Source organism: Fulmarus glacialis, unplaced genomic scaffold (genome assembly GCF_000690835.1).
Source record: "Fulmarus glacialis isolate BGI_N327 unplaced genomic scaffold, ASM69083v1 scaffold29921, whole genome shotgun sequence".
NCBI classification, from domain to species: Eukaryota; Metazoa; Chordata; class Aves; order Procellariiformes; family Procellariidae; genus Fulmarus; species Fulmarus glacialis.
This window is the reverse complement of record NW_009194022.1, coordinates 10174-25602: the sequence shown is the minus strand read 5'-3', so window position 1 is coordinate 25602 and position 15429 is coordinate 10174. Positions and strand designations below refer to the sequence as shown.

General features: G+C 38.6%; 1 protein-coding gene across 1 annotated transcript in view; it reads left to right on the top strand.

Moving 5' to 3' along the window:
* Positions 1-7836, top strand: part of MTMR12 (myotubularin related protein 12) — a 28814-nt gene extending 20978 nt beyond the window's left edge. The window contains exons 13-18 of the mRNA XM_009587635.1: positions 1051-1129; positions 2761-2831; positions 3903-4075; positions 4835-5002; positions 5951-6112; positions 7143-7836. Of these exons, the coding sequence (XP_009585930.1) occupies positions 1051-1129; positions 2761-2831; positions 3903-4075; positions 4835-5002; positions 5951-6112; positions 7143-7718 (1229 nt within the window). The 3' untranslated portion in view covers positions 7719-7836. The remainder of the gene's footprint in view (positions 1-1050; positions 1130-2760; positions 2832-3902; positions 4076-4834; positions 5003-5950; positions 6113-7142) is intronic.
* The last annotated feature ends 7593 nt before the right edge of the window (positions 7837-15429 follow it).

The following is a 15429-nucleotide window of genomic DNA, read 5'->3' as shown; positions in this document are numbered from 1 at the left end:
GAGGGTTAAATCAATATGGAAAAAAGATTTTTTTTTTTTTGATGTGTAATGCACAGAATGAGGGGCACAAGCAGACATGGAGGCAGAACAGCTACAGGAACAAAATAGATAAATGACTGCACTTGAGGATCATAGATGCAAGCTGCAGAAAACAAGACAGAAGTGAATATGTGTTGGAAGCAGCGTATGGAGAGACATGTACAGAAACATGCAGAACTGAAGCTATCGGGGGTAGGAGAGTAAAGAAGGAGGGAAGGGTGATGTATCTCAGTTGTTTCTCAATAGTAGAACTGTTGTAGACCTTGGGCTTCAAGGTTTGTGGTTTATGCAGTAAAGGTAATCTGTTCTGATTTTAATTGACCGTATCAGCTTGCGAGAGCTTTCCAGTTTCTGAATACTGGCTTTGATAGAAATAAAAGCAATAAATGTTTAGGTTGCATTTAACCAGCTACAAAAATGCTAGTGAAATCCATAAGAGTTTAATGACTTTGTGGTATTGTACTTGGCCTCCCGGTTTATCTTAGCTATTCCCTTTTTGATGTGTTTTAATGCCTCTTCAGTTGCAGTGAAAACAATCTTTTTCAGGCAGTCTTACATCCCATAAATTTGTGTAACCCCTTTCTAAAACCCATTCATGTTTCTGGTTCTAATGGTAATGACTTTCAAAATCCAGCCTCCTTATGTTAAGCTTTATATAGGTGATGCTTTACAGTCAAGGCAACTGGAACTTGGAAGAACCATCTCCTCTGATTAAACTTCTTTTCTTGTCCTTTCCCATTTTGTCAACAGATTTATTTACTTGGTTACATTGCTATAAACCTGCAGCATACTTTTTCTAAAAGCCTATGTTGCTATAAAACTTTCCTGGTATTTGTAGGACTACTTCACTTCCTCATTTAGTTATAGGGTGTTGACCTTAACAGCGATTAGGATTTACTGACTCCTTAGCATTGGTTGTTTTATAACATCATAATTGAAGAGTAATACAATGGATGGCTGTTAATTAGCACTATATATATGTGAACAATTTTTGGTTTTGGTTTTTTGCAGATAACAGTACAGACTTCTGGGCAACTGATGTGAAATGGTTTTCATTACTGGAGAGCACAAACTGGCTAGAGATAATCAGGTTTGCTATATCTGTAACTTTCTGGGTTTAAAATTGTTAAATGCATTTGTAGTAGGTTTTCTAGCTAGTTTCTTGAAATATGACCTCCAGTAGGAAAGAAAATTAAGACAGACTTATGGTCCCATTTATATATCTTATTTCTAAAACTTGAGACAGTATTTTTACAGTGCAGGCTTGTGTTAAGCCTCCCACATTAAAGGATGTGAGAAGCAGCACATCATTCCAATTACACTCTTCCAGCAAACCTATTAAAACTATAGATCCAGTAATTTCCCTCTTGCACTTAGTCACCTTCTTTCCAAATTGAAGAATCCTATTTGTTTCTTGCATGAAACTATTCCATGTCTTTGACCAGCCTTGCCGTTCTTCTTTGTACTCTCTACTTCTATAATATCCTTTAGGACGGGATGAACTGCAATATTCAAGATGTTAGCCCACCAAAGATTTATAAAATGAGTTGTTCTCAGTTTTGTCCCCTTCCTCTCCTGATTGTTCCTCAAGTTCTTTTTTCTTCTCTCACAGTGAGTAAGCGTTGGAATGGTGTTGGCTAACTTAAGGCTTGTTATAGTGGAGTGTTGAGGGGTTTTATTTGTTTTCAGTGTTACTTTGTGCTAGCTCTATTGCCTGCCAGTTTGTCCTGTGATCAGCTTGTTACCATGAAGTGCTTCTGCAGTCTTCTACAGTCAGCTTCAGTTCTTTCTAGTCCTAATAACAATCAATAAGTATTGATAGTTATTCATTCCTTAATCCAGAATTTAAAGGTATGTTGAATGAGAGGTTCTAGTGATGATCATGTATTCAGAAATGTATTGACATAACCAAGATTACAAGTAGTTTAAAGTAAATGCTAGCCCAAGTTCTTATCCTTAAGTTGTTTTGAGACTGGTCATTTCCATACTTGGATCCAGTTGCTTCCTGGATCAGCCTGTTCTTGGCTCTTGCAGTTAGTAGAAATGCCTTCTCAGCTATTCTAGATGTTAGAACAAAGAATCTGACAACTCCACACTTAAAAAATAAACTGTCAGCTTCTATTAGTGACCTAAGCAGTTGCAAGAATCCTAATTTGTGTCTGAACTTTTGCTGAAAATAACCAACTTTATGAAGATTTACGTCTAGAAACCAACAGCGTTACATCTGGTTTTATGCGATCTTTAATTCCGCTCAGTCTTCCTTGTGTTTTGATAATCTCTGAATAAATTTTGTCTGCATGTTTACAAGATCTCATTGCTGATCCTTCCCTCTGCCTCTTAAAACCAGATTATGGGAGAAATGTAGTACGTGGTAGATTAGAACGTAAGTGTGGTGATGTTGGCTCTTTCCAGGATAAAGATCTGGCTCTTAGCAATTTTAATACTTTAGTGTATGTGTGTGTGATGGCTGCTACTGATCCAGAATAAAGTATTGTATTACAAATGTACAAAGATAACAACTGGAAATGCATGACCAGTGGCCAAATAAAGATATCACTTGAAATTTTGCTCTTGAGGCTGAACAGTTCTTCATTTACACAAGTTGAGCATGGTTTTTGTTGTTTTAAAGGAGTAGTCAAGTTTCAGTATGACATTCTAATCCCTTTTAGGGGAAACTAATGTAATGAAAAAGTTCATTTATCTCTTCCTGTACCACAACAGGCGAGTCCTGAAGAAAGCAATAGAAGTTGCTGAGTGTCTAGAAAGACAGCATACAAACGTTCTCCTTATAGGTAAGAATTTAATGATATTATCCTATATATTTTTAAAAATTTCTTTTTAATTTCTTTAGATGTAGCTTAAGCTGGAAGTTTATAATTATGGTAGAGGCTGGTAAAATTCGTAGAGTACTCAAAGTAGAGTACAGACACCTAAATCTTTCATGCTTCTGGAAAAGCTTCCTGTAGTTAAAAAAACATGGTAAGCATAGTTCCAGGCCAAGAGAAATATGTTGTGAATGAGAAAGCTGCTGATAAATTGGCAGGAGAGTTATGCTACCTCTTGTTTATGCATTCCTGTTTCCTAAGTTATTTTATTAAAGGTCTCCTAGACCTTATGCTGTACTTCTAAGGGGGTGGGAGGGACACACCTACACACAAAAACCATGCAGCATGAAAACTTTCTAAAAGGACGTTTTTGTTCTAGATACACACTGAATACTATGTAGCCTCTTTGTTAAAAATACATGAAAGAATACACTTATTGTACACATCTTAAGCTATTTGTTTTCCTAGATTAAGTAAAGTAATCACATGGGAAAACCAAAGTCAATGTTAAACCATTAAGCTATTTTTGGATTAGTAACTTCGTTGAGTTTTTTCCCACACACTGCCATTTGAGAAACCTAGTATGGGGAGGAGATGTTTCTAGAAGGCACCTGGAGGGTAAAGAATGCATGTTGCATGAGGAGGCAATTTCACACCTTGTGAAAAGATGCATGCAGAATAGAAAGGGTAGGGGCAGATAGCTGGCCTGGTAGCATAGGGCAGGATGGGCAGTATGTGTATTGTGGGACACTGAAGGTGTAGCCATCAAAGATATAGTAGTAAAAGCTTGGGGTTTGCAAGTTTTATTGTCAAGGTATTATCCTATTATAAGTGTACAAGAAACCTTATTTTTTACAAAGGGAAGTACTGGAAACATGGATTAACTTCTCTCTGATGCTATAACACTTGCAAGAAATTGTGTGGTTCTCTGATCTTGGAATACAATTTTGTTTATGTGAAGCTAGCAATACTTTGCTTTCTTACCCAAAGTTTTAGGAATGGCTTAGTAGACAATGTGGTTTCTGTTCTCTGCTGTAGAAGAGAGTGCTACTGATCTGTGCTGTGTAATCTCTAGTCTGGTTCAAGTGATGATGGATTCATACAGCAGAACAAAGTCAGGGTTTCAGAGCCTTATCCAGAAGGAGTGGGTAATTGGAGGACATGGCTTTTTGGATCGTTGTAACCACTTACATAAAAGTGACAAAGAAGAGGTATGATTTTTTTATTACTTTCCTTACTTACTATTTAAAAGTTTACTCGGCATAAGGAGGGATTGAGATGTCAGTCCAGAAGTTCCAATTACTCTGAGGATCTTTAATTTCATGTTTTGTTTTATGGGTTGATGTTTTATACAGTGTCACTATTTTTGCTGTTTAGAGTTCAGTAATGTCTTTATAACTAAAGAGAACAAATGTAAAATTTCCCTTTCCAATCATGGAGTCTTTTGAAAGACATGCATCTCATGTCCTTTTAAACTGTGTTAAATGGTAGTAGTGTCCATAGAAATAGCTCAAGTGAATTGCCTATTCTTGTCACATCTAGAGTTTAACTTTATACTGATTGCTAAATGTTGCAGTCTCACCTCTCCATTTTTGTTTATATTTTGGGAATAGATCAGGTTGCTGTACAGAATGGAAATCATAAGTGTAAAACGACTAGTTCTCATCAAGAATTGCTATAAACTAGTTTTGCTTTGCCAACTTTAAAAGGCTGCATAGCAGCAACTTTCATAGCAAGTGAATGTGTGCAAATGCAGGTTAGAAAGTATTCATCTCTTCTGGTGACAATTGGCCAAGGGTAGCTCAGATGATACTTCTTCAGAGTTCAGCCAAAGTTATACGCAGCAGTTCTGTAGTTAATTGCTTTCCTTAAGATTTGTATTTGGAGACACTAAATACTATAAAATAAATAGTCTGCATGGTGGAACATATTTTTTTCTATGAAACTGATGCAATATTTTCTTTATTTAGGCTCCTGTTTTTCTGCTCCTGCTAAATTGTGTTTGGCAGTTGGTACAACAGTATCCTCCAGCATTTGAGTTCACAGAAACTTACTTAACTGTCTTGTCAGACAGCCTCTACGTGCCTATTTTTAGCACTTTCTTCTTCAACTCGCAACATCAAAAAGACACTAATATGGTAAGGGTTTGTTATTTTGTGGATGCAAGGTGTTGGAGAACAGGTTTGACCAACAAGCAAGGAACACTCAGAAAAAATAATACCCTAGCAGCATGTTTTTCCATACTTATTTGAAGGGTAGTGCCTTGAAGGGTGAATGAGTGCAACTTTGGGTGTAAGGAGTCAAGTTCAGGACTTAGGATTTTATGATGACAAAAGGAAAATAACTCAGGAATGTATTACTTCTAATGTGTGGCTATAGGTTCATGCTTATTGCTCTTCAATGAAAGTAGAGCTCCTTAACCTAAGAGAAATATCCTGCTGTCCTGCAAAATTATCTACAGTTATCTACAAAATTCTTGTATAGTATATACTGTTGTATTCCAAAAGCAACATTTCCTGAACGTTGATTTACATCTGGTTCATGCTTTTCTCTAGCCTAGGAAGCTAGAAGCAATGGGAGTATCCTCTGCAAGGCTGCACAGAGACTAAAAAAAAAGTAAAGATCACCATCTTGCATATAAATAAAGCATTGATCATAAAATTTAAACTGGTAGCACTGCATAACTGCAGTTAACTTTTGAAGTTTGGAGGGCTTTATTCCACAATCCTAATATGCCCCCTGTGTTTGAAGAGTTCAAGTATCTATCTCCTGCCCAATTTTCAAAACTTTATTTTTTTCCTTAGATTATTTGATCGTACTTGCAACTGTGAGAGGCATTCTTGATGCTGTCTAATAGCACTGTTGAAATGATACACTGTCCAAAGTTACAGAGAATAATATATAGATAACCTTTGTGTCTGTTACTTACTTGCATCTAATAATGTTGTTGAGCTGTTGAATACATAGAAATCATGAGTGTTGCAACTCTGTGGCCTCTTCTGTGAAAAGCCAGTTTCTTAATTTCACCTTGACTTGGCCGGAATTCCTTTCTAGCAGTATTAATTGTGACCTGTTTTTTTTGGCAGAGTGGTGAAAGCCTCAAGACACAAAGTGGTCCTTTCAGATTTCTTACTGTGTGGGACTGGTCTGTGCAGTTTGACCCCAAGGCCCAGGCTTTCCTGAACAACCCTCTTTATGCAGAGAAGCCAAAACCAGATAAAAGTCAACGGAAAACTGCACGATTCAAAGTAAGATATGTGCTGCTTAACTATTTTTTAAAAATTATAAAAATATTTTGCACAACTTGTACTTCAAACATACTCACAATGGAAGTATTGGTGCAAAGTTTTTTAATTGACAAAATACATGTACACCTCAGACTCACCTGGATCTTAAGAATACAATTTGCACCCACCTCAGTTATAAATCACTGTTTTACAGTTACTCTGCATAGCTGTGAACTTAGTTTTTTTTTCTTCATACTTTTGTGCAAGTGTAGTGATAACTCATGGGACTTAACATCCAGGCGAGTTACACTAATGTGTTTGAAGTGTGTTTATTTTGTTGTTCCACAGAGTACCTAACTGAAATACGTAGCAGGTTTATAACTGCTTCCCTAATTTTGTCTGAGTGCAATTGGAGTGTGTGTGTGTGCACTTGGAAGGGGAGGGGGACCAACAACAACAAAAACTGTCGAGGGTATGAAGGATTATGGGTGGACCGCCTCATTACTGGAAAGTAGCACAAATTCAGTACGAAAAGTTTGTTTGGAGTAGCCTCTTCGATTGTAATATCCCTGTTGGTTAAATTCTGTTCTGTACAAAGCATTCTTGAGTGAGACACTGTCAGTATGATCTACAGCATTAATCAGGGAACTCTTACACAGTGGGATGCAATGAGGAACCACTGGATAAAAACTTCTAAATCAAGTGCTCTTTGATTTGTGTGGCTAGCTTAAACTAAACATGGAAGTCTGTAATACTTCAATATATGCAAAGAATTCTCCTTTTTTAAAGAAAAATGCTTTATTCAGTGTTACTTCATTGCTATAGTTACAGTGTATTTGAGTACCAAGTATGCTGTGTGAAGTATTTGGTGTACTAGCCATTGAAGAGTAATAATTTTAGACTACATAGCAAAGCAGTGACTGTGTTTAAGTTATTTTGTTGCTTGTAAGTATTTTCTGAATACAAGTTATGTTTTTCTTCCTCTTGAGATGTTTTCTGAAGTCCCATCAATATTTATCTCAGTATATTTTTCTTTTCTTTCCTCTTAAAGCATCAACGGCAACTTTCTTTGCCATTGACGCAAACAAAATCTTCCACGAAGAGAGGATTTTTCAGGGAGGAAACAGATCATTTAATTAAAAACATTCTGGGCAAAAGAATTGGCAAGTTCATAAATTCTTCAGATGAGCTTCCTAATAGCTTCAGGGAATTTTATGATAGCTGGCATAGTAAACCTGTTGACTATCACGGTCTTCTGTTACCTCGCATCGATGGCCCTGAAATCAAAGTCTGGGCACAACGGTATTTACGATGGATTCCTGAAGCCCAGCTTCATGGTGGTGGTACAATAGCCACAGCTGCCAAGATTTTGGACTTGATGGAGGAAGTGCAAAGCTTGCAGGTGAAAATGGATGAAGAACATAGTCAAGCTATTTCTGGAGATGTACATTCTGTTCCAGTGCTGAGAAATTCTGCCCGTTTGTCATCCTTGTTTCCATTTGCTTTACTTCAGAGACAGTCTGTCAAACCAGCTTTACCCACTAGCACCTGGAAAGACTTGGAAGATGAAGATGACTTGGTCAAGAGGGATGATGAATTTGTTGATCTAAGTGGTGATATGTCATAAAATGTATATAAAGTAAAGTATGAATTGTGTGTCGCTAAGCTCTGAGTTTTCAATGTTGTGCTCATAGAAGGAACTCACTCAAGCATCTGCAGCCTGTTTAATGGGTTTGTGGGGTTAAAAAAAGCCTTGGTTGGAAAGAACTAGTTGTGATGATTCATTGAGCATATTTTGAACTTCCATTTCACTCTAACTGTATTTATTGCAGAAACACATTTTTAGCATAGGTGTAATAAAAACAGAAGTCTAGGCTGGAGTAGCCATATGGCCACTTTGTTTAAAAAAGAAAAAGAAACAACGAAAAAACATTATTTTCTGATGTAAAGGTGGAATACTAAATACATACAGCAACAATCACTATCTTAACATAAAATCTCTTCCTCTTATGCTAATAGTACTAGGATTGGAAGTACTGTGACTAGGAACTTAATACATCTGCTTTCCCCCCATATAAAATAAACAGGGAAAGGTGCAACTACATGTGCATTCACAAATAAGCTTTTTACAGCTGAGGAATAAACTTGTGGTCACCAGAGGTTTTCTGTCTACTGTGGCATCAACTGATGTCATATGCTTGTCACCCTCATGTTTTCTGACAGTGTTCGTGTTTGGCTTGCAGCACTTCACCTTGCGTGGTATTTTAGTAGCAGCTTGGCTGCTCTAAGCCTGTGCATGCACTTAGTTTAAGGATCAGATGCAAGAGTTTAACTACACATTTCAAATCTTATTGTGTGGCTGCTGTGCTATACGCCCTTGCTGCCTTGGAATATTAAGTCCCAACTGTTTGCTGTTAATTGTAAGAAGTGGCCTGATTGTGAGATTCTAATTTGCCATGAGTATTTTTTCTCCTTTTAATAGAGTGAGACTTTCATTTTGACTTTCCCCAGTTGCCTTTGAGGCTTTCTGTAGCTTGCACTGAGACCTTCCACGTGGAAGGGGAGACTCTTTTTCTGTAATCCTGCAGTGAAGCTGGATTTGCAGTCTGTTGCCACTTGTCATGAGTCAGTGGTACAGCTTATGAATGTGGCGTTCATACCATATGAACACTCTCATCCTGTTGCTGGATGTTATAACAGTACCTCAGTGAAAAAAGCCATAAAGAAATGCCTGTTGACTTTGATCTACTGTGTGTATGTTTATATATAAAGTATTTTTACTGCAAATAATCTTCCTTTGTGAAGCTGAATATTATTTGACTGTCAAATCTATTTTGAACCCTTCAATTCTAGAATACCCCAAGAATGGATGCAAGTCATAAAATCAGTTACACTGAGAGGGTAGACATTGAATATTTTCTCTATTCTTATGCCAATTTAGAAATCCATGCTGGAAAACTTAGGTGGTAGATGAACTGTTGCTTAAGTTGGATCAGCTCAGTGTAATCGGGGATATTAAACTGACTGACTGATCAATCACTTTACACTGAGTTGTATTAGTATGTATAGCAAAAATTTATCAGCAGTCCTCTAAAAATACATTTATTTTAACATATTAAAATTTATTAATGGGGAAAGGGGGAGAGCTTAATGCAACTATGCCAAATTGAAGCTTCCCAGCTCGATTGCCTTAAGTCTTAGTAGTACGAGGACAATACTTGAGTTTGTAGCATTTTATTTAAAAATACACTAGTACTTACGCTTTCTTCTGTGATACATATGATCTTACAACTAGCACTTGCTAGAATGGGCTGTCCAGCACATGTCCTTCAGACATTATTATTGTAGTTCAAGTGACCTGTGTATGCAATAATACTTTGCATGTTGAATGAGCAATGCATTTTTATGGTAAAGAAATACCTATCATTGTAAGGTCATTTGGGTTCAAGGGGTTTTCTTTAAACACTGCCATTAGAAAAAATATTAAATGGATTTTTCTATACTTTTCATCAAACTGTTGTAATGTTTCAGTCATGAAGATTACATATTTATATTAAAGAATGGATGTTGGACATCTTATTTGTACATAAGTTATCAGAAGTTTATATAGAAGAGAAACATATATGTGGAATTGAACATGAGAAGACTTCTAATGTAGAGTAAATACCATTGTTGTTGGTTTTCTGCACTGTGGGATTGGAAATGTACTTAGTATTTTTACTCCAGGCTTCTGTTTATACCTCCAAGTTTTTACACTGAATGCAAGCTAGAAGCTTTACGGTTTTGGGATTTTTTTAATACTGTCATTTCTCTCTAGTGGGCTGTTTGGAGAGTGTCAATAAAATATACTTTGAATTTGCCCTGAAATGAGAATGTATGTTTAAGGTCATATTTTGCAAATGATGCTTTAAATCATAGCAAACCTGACAATCTGCAGTGACAAGGCTTTTCTACTTATGTGCTGGTTTTTAGAGACTGTTACGGGGAGGAAGCTATGCAGTTTTGATGTGGTTACACTTAATGGAGAGGTGCTGTCAGCTCAGGAAGGGGAAAGTTCAGTGCAGTGTAGTAGGATGACTATGTGAAGTTACTAAGGTGGTCTGCTGAATGTCAGTATTTGGAGGTTTATTAAACACTTTATTTCAGTCTTACCAATGTATGTATCTTCCCCCATTCCAAGGGGGAATGTCGTTCTTACAGTGTTAAACTAAGCAATTTTTGAAATCGCTGCAGCAGGGTATTCCTCAAACCGAATGTGTATTGAGCATGGTTTGGGAGATGGTCACAGTGAGCTATAGAGTACAAATTTAAAACTTCTGGTTTTTTCCAGAGATTACAAATTACTAGCTTCTGTACAAAAGCAGCACTAGTGCAAATCCCATATACAAAAATCATGACACTTTGGGTATTTCCTAAACAGAATGTTGCAAGACTGTGACAGACTTGTTCTTGAAGTCTCATACAGTAATAGCTTGTGCAGCAGCTGTGAAGTGCCGGGTCACGTTTTAACACAAGGCGTGCCTCTGCCTCACCCACATCTTCTAAAGATCAGCATGTGTACTTTGACTGCTTGGCTTTGATTTAAGACTGCGTTCACTAGTTATTGATGTAGACCATATTGGAATGCTCCAGTTAAAGCTTTTTCCATTCATGCTCAAATCATGGAAGCGTAACTTCTTCAGGAGGCAGTAGAATACTTCCTGCTGTAGATGTCTTATGATGGATTAGTTTTGTCACACCAAAGATTACCTTAATTCTAATATTTAGCTGGAAACTTCATATCCAGTATTTATTGCCTGGTATTCTCTTGAAAAGAGCTAGGTTTTGCATAAAACTTTATTTATAAATCATGTGGGATGGACTTCATTTTCTGGGATGGGGGGGATGGGTTACTGAACTCTTTTGAGTCTAAAAAAGAGCATGCTATGTACAGAACTATATGTGCTTTTCCAGGATGAATTTAGTGGTTGGGGGGTGGGAGGGGCAAAACCCTTCTTATCATGGTCTCAGGTCCTTTTTCTTGGTATATGGTAAAGATAGCTTACGACAAATGCTTTTTGTCAGCATTTGCAGGATGGCAGAACTCTTACCTGGTGGGATAGAGTTATCTTGGAAAGGAGTGGACACAGAAGGTGAGGATAGCTGAAGTTTGAGCTGGAGAAACAATTTTGTGGGGAGGGCACCTCCGTGTTGAATACAAAGGGAGTAGAAATGGAGTTATTTGGGCTGTGTTAGAAGAATGTGGTAGAGAATGCCAATAGTTCCGGCTCCCAAAGAGGCTTGCTTGGGAGGTAAGTTTGACTTAAAGAGTACCAGCTTTAAACTTGTTACGGAGGCTGAGAAGATGTTAATAGAGGACTGCTAACATCTTGGCAAGTGTTTGTATGGGGGAGGGATGCTTGATGCTGCCACATTTTGGACTACTGTGAAACCTTGTCCTCATGTGGAAACCCTATGGAACAGTAAACACTGTTGCTCGATTGCAGCATGTTACTCCACTTCCAGTGAGCATTTGGTTTCTCCATTTTTTATTTCAGCAATCCAGTAAAATGACGTAGGTACTTCCCTTAATGTTATGCCTGCATGCTTAAAGCAGGCAGATAACATACACCAAGGAAGTGCATTTGTTAATTTATTTTGTGAACAACAGAACTCTGAAGACTGATTTCCCATGGTGTTTTCTTGTCTGCCCATACCACAGTTCCCTCAGCTTCGTCCTTTCTTCTGGCATTTCCTATCCTTGCTCATACCATCGTGCCTTCAGTCTTCCCTCCATCTCCTCTCTATTCTTAAGTCAGGTGCTGTATCAGCAGTTAATAGGTTTGTCATTGCTACAAACTTGCCGGGCAAGCCAGATTCAGTATCTCGGTTCCTGGGGGACCAAGTAAATGGACATGACTTGGCGTGGCCAGGCCATATAGTCTCCAGACTGCCTGCTGAAATCTAGTAACTTCTGAAATCTATTTCTGTCAAATACGATCAAAATTGGCTTTCCAAAGCTTTGATGCAGCTGGGTCAAGAGGAGACCGATGAGCTGCCCTGTGTGGTTACTAAAGAAATCAGGGTGAATGCAACTAAAACCCCTGTTCCTGCAGCTCAGGCATGATTCAAATCTGCAGTTTACAGGCTAAAAGGAAGGCATCTCCCAGATAGGAAAACCTGCTTATTTACAGTCAGATCAGGTATCCCAGTTTTCTCTTAATGCAACATTTTTTTCCTTTATTTTGGGTAGTATCTGATTTTGTGTTCTGGAATAAACTTTTCATCATACTGTAGGAGCCAAAATTCAGGCTAGGGAACAGTTGCGTTTCCTGGAAATCAGCTGACATTTGTATGACTTCTGAAAGGTCACTTAGAATCCTTATTCTTTTTATTCCAATCTGAAGAAAATTTCCAATTAAGAACAGCTAACTCAGCTAGAATTAATGTGCAGTTTCACTAACTAAAAGTGTAAATCTTCAAGTATTTTATAAATACTAGTAAGCTTTTAAACATTAGGGAACTTTGTGGACTCACTAGCTAGCTCACTTTGGAGTGAGTGGGATTCACTTCTTTTTGTGTTTCTACAGGCATTGATTTAAAGTATGTTTATGTATGAATGTGGTGACAAGCAAATCTTATGCAGAGGGCATAAGTGCACATCGCTTCATGTCTTGGTGATGATGCAAGAAGATACTTCAACTTTCACTATTACCCCAATTCACAAATCAGAACAGGATGCTCCTTACCAAGCTCCTTATTTCCCTACACAGATGAACCCAGTTTGTTTCCTTTAAGCCACTTCCTGCACTTTCCATTTTCCCATTCCGGATCTTCCACTGTGGGTTCATTCTTAAAAAAAAAAAATCTTTCTTGAGATGCTTTTCTGATGGCTGTTTAAGTTTGGAAAAGATTGGTTCTATACCTGTTCTATACTTAGTTTTTCCTCTTGCGTTCTCCTGAGGTGGTGGGAATATCTGAAGGCCAGACAAGAAGCACTACAGATGACTTAAGCAGCCTTTTCAAAGTACAATGTCCCTCACCTCCCTGTCAATATGGAGCGTGGCAGCTCTGGAAGTTGTCATATAATAACAATAAAAAAATAATTATTCTAAATAAGTAAAATCCTCCTGCACAGTATTTTTCACAAACGAAAACTGCAAAAAATAAAAAGCAGGGCGATAATCCCAAGCTGTGTTTTTTAGTGCAGCGTATCTCCTGTAGCTTTCAGTGCTTTGCTGTACTGATGCCTGCAGTGGAGAGTCATGAGCGACCGAAGAACGATGGTCTGTTCTCCCGGCAGGGTTTGGGTTTGAGTTACACCTGATGTGGGGCAACTGCAGACGGCTGCCAAAGGGTGTGCACTGCCCAGTGCTGCGCTCCCACCACCTTTGCTGTTAGTTGCATGTAGCCGCCAGCTGATTTTATGAAAACACATATTTTGCTTTTGTGGATTAGTTTTCTATCAGATCAACTTGTTGAGCCAAATCACCCCATGGGGGCGCACAAGGAAGCAACAGGAGCAGATTGGGGATGCCCTTTTCAATAGGCAGCCCCCAGTTAGAGCAGACAAGGTGAAAGGTGGAACCACAAGTGCAGTAAATCTAGCTCTTGAGCTGCTGTGTTGTTGAAAAAGAGGTAAGTCCTGGGAACCACATCTAATGTGCGGCTAGCTGAAATGTTGTAAATAACATGCGCAGCTCACTCCAGCTATTCAACACTTCTGAGAAAAAAAAGACGAAGAAAAAACCACAACCCAAAACAGCTTTGGTTTGAGGTTGCCCGTGGAAGCCTTACATGGTGATTTAAATTATAGTGGTGTTGGATCTGATCTGTTTGCTACAGTAAGAATGTAAGGTAAACAAAAACAGCTAATTCAATGTATGGCCACCACACGCACTTTGATGCTCTTCAGGCCTGTAGTTCCTTAGGCTGTGCTTTGGTTTGGACTGGCAGAGTTTTTAAATACCATCATGCTGCCCAAGTTGTGATTAAGCAGTAATTGAGCGCGGTCGTTGAAAAGCAAAAATCATGTTCTGACTTGTAATCTGAAAACAACCATTGCTCAGAAAGTGATTTTGGATTCCTGATTCTGCTTTTCTCTTCTAAGCTTCAGTCATGCATAGCTAAGCTGATTAGTTACTCCCCCTCCTTTAGCATATTTTACTTATTTATGTCTTGTTTTTATTTAGATTTAATGCAGGTGATGTGCTTTGTCCATAGACAGCCCATTATCTGTCTCAGGTGTAGGATGGAGCTCTCTCCATTCTCATTGAAAGACCCAGATTTTCCAGGGAAATTTATCCACCTAGTGTAATTTCTAAGGCAGTAGCCCTTTTTATGATTCAAATTGCAGCTGAATAGCTATCTGACAGAGATAATGATAAAAAGGGCTAGTTACTGAAATGAAATACAGTAATAGTAAAACCATTACTTAATGTCTTGATATTAAGTAGAGGTTGCATGAATATGCAAAGCCTCTGGAATTCTGCAGGTAATAATGGATGCTGGAAACAGCTGAAATACAATTTCCAGGGACCTAGATTCACTTGGGCAGCAGGAAATGACCGAACATAAATGTTTCTTCATAATCTTTGGATCTTATTAAAGTAATAATAGCCCTACTGGTGCTGGCTGCTGACATTAATATTCTGTCTAGGCTGGCAGACATCCTTCCCCTTCTTGAACGTTTTCCCTGTCAGTTGTTAATGTACAACCTGCTGCCTACCAGCTCCACCCTCACAAGGCAAATGTCTCCCCAGCTGCAATGCACACTCAGAGGGAAAAGCTTACATCTTTGCATTTGTCAGAGGAGCGCTATATACAGCTGTTCTCCTGCCAAGAAATTTCTTTTGAAAAGTTACAGTCAGTTAGTTAAATAATATCTGAGTGTACCAAACTGGAGTTGAAAAGTTGAAAATACAATCACAGGACTAGGAAAATTCCTTGAAAAGGAATTCACCTGAATACACCTGAACTCTTTTAAGTGAGGAAATGAGGATTAGCTCTTCTTTCCATGGATCTGTGAGGGAGAAGAAACAGGCTGTCCCCCTGCAGCTCGTGGAGGTCCACAGTGGAGCAGATACCCGCCTGCAGCCCATGGAGGACCCCATGCCGGAGCAGCTGGATGCGGGACCTGTGGAACTGTGGAGAGAGGAGCCCACGCTGGAGCAGGTTTGCTGGCAGGACTTGTGATCTCACAAGGGACCCACGCTGGAGCAGTTCATGAAGAACTGCAGCCCATGGGAAGGACTCACTTTGGAGAAGCTCCTGGAGGACTGTCTCCTGTGGCAGGGACCCCATGCTGGAGCAGGGGAAGAGTGTGAGGAGTCCTCCCCCTGAGGAGGAAGGAGCGGAAG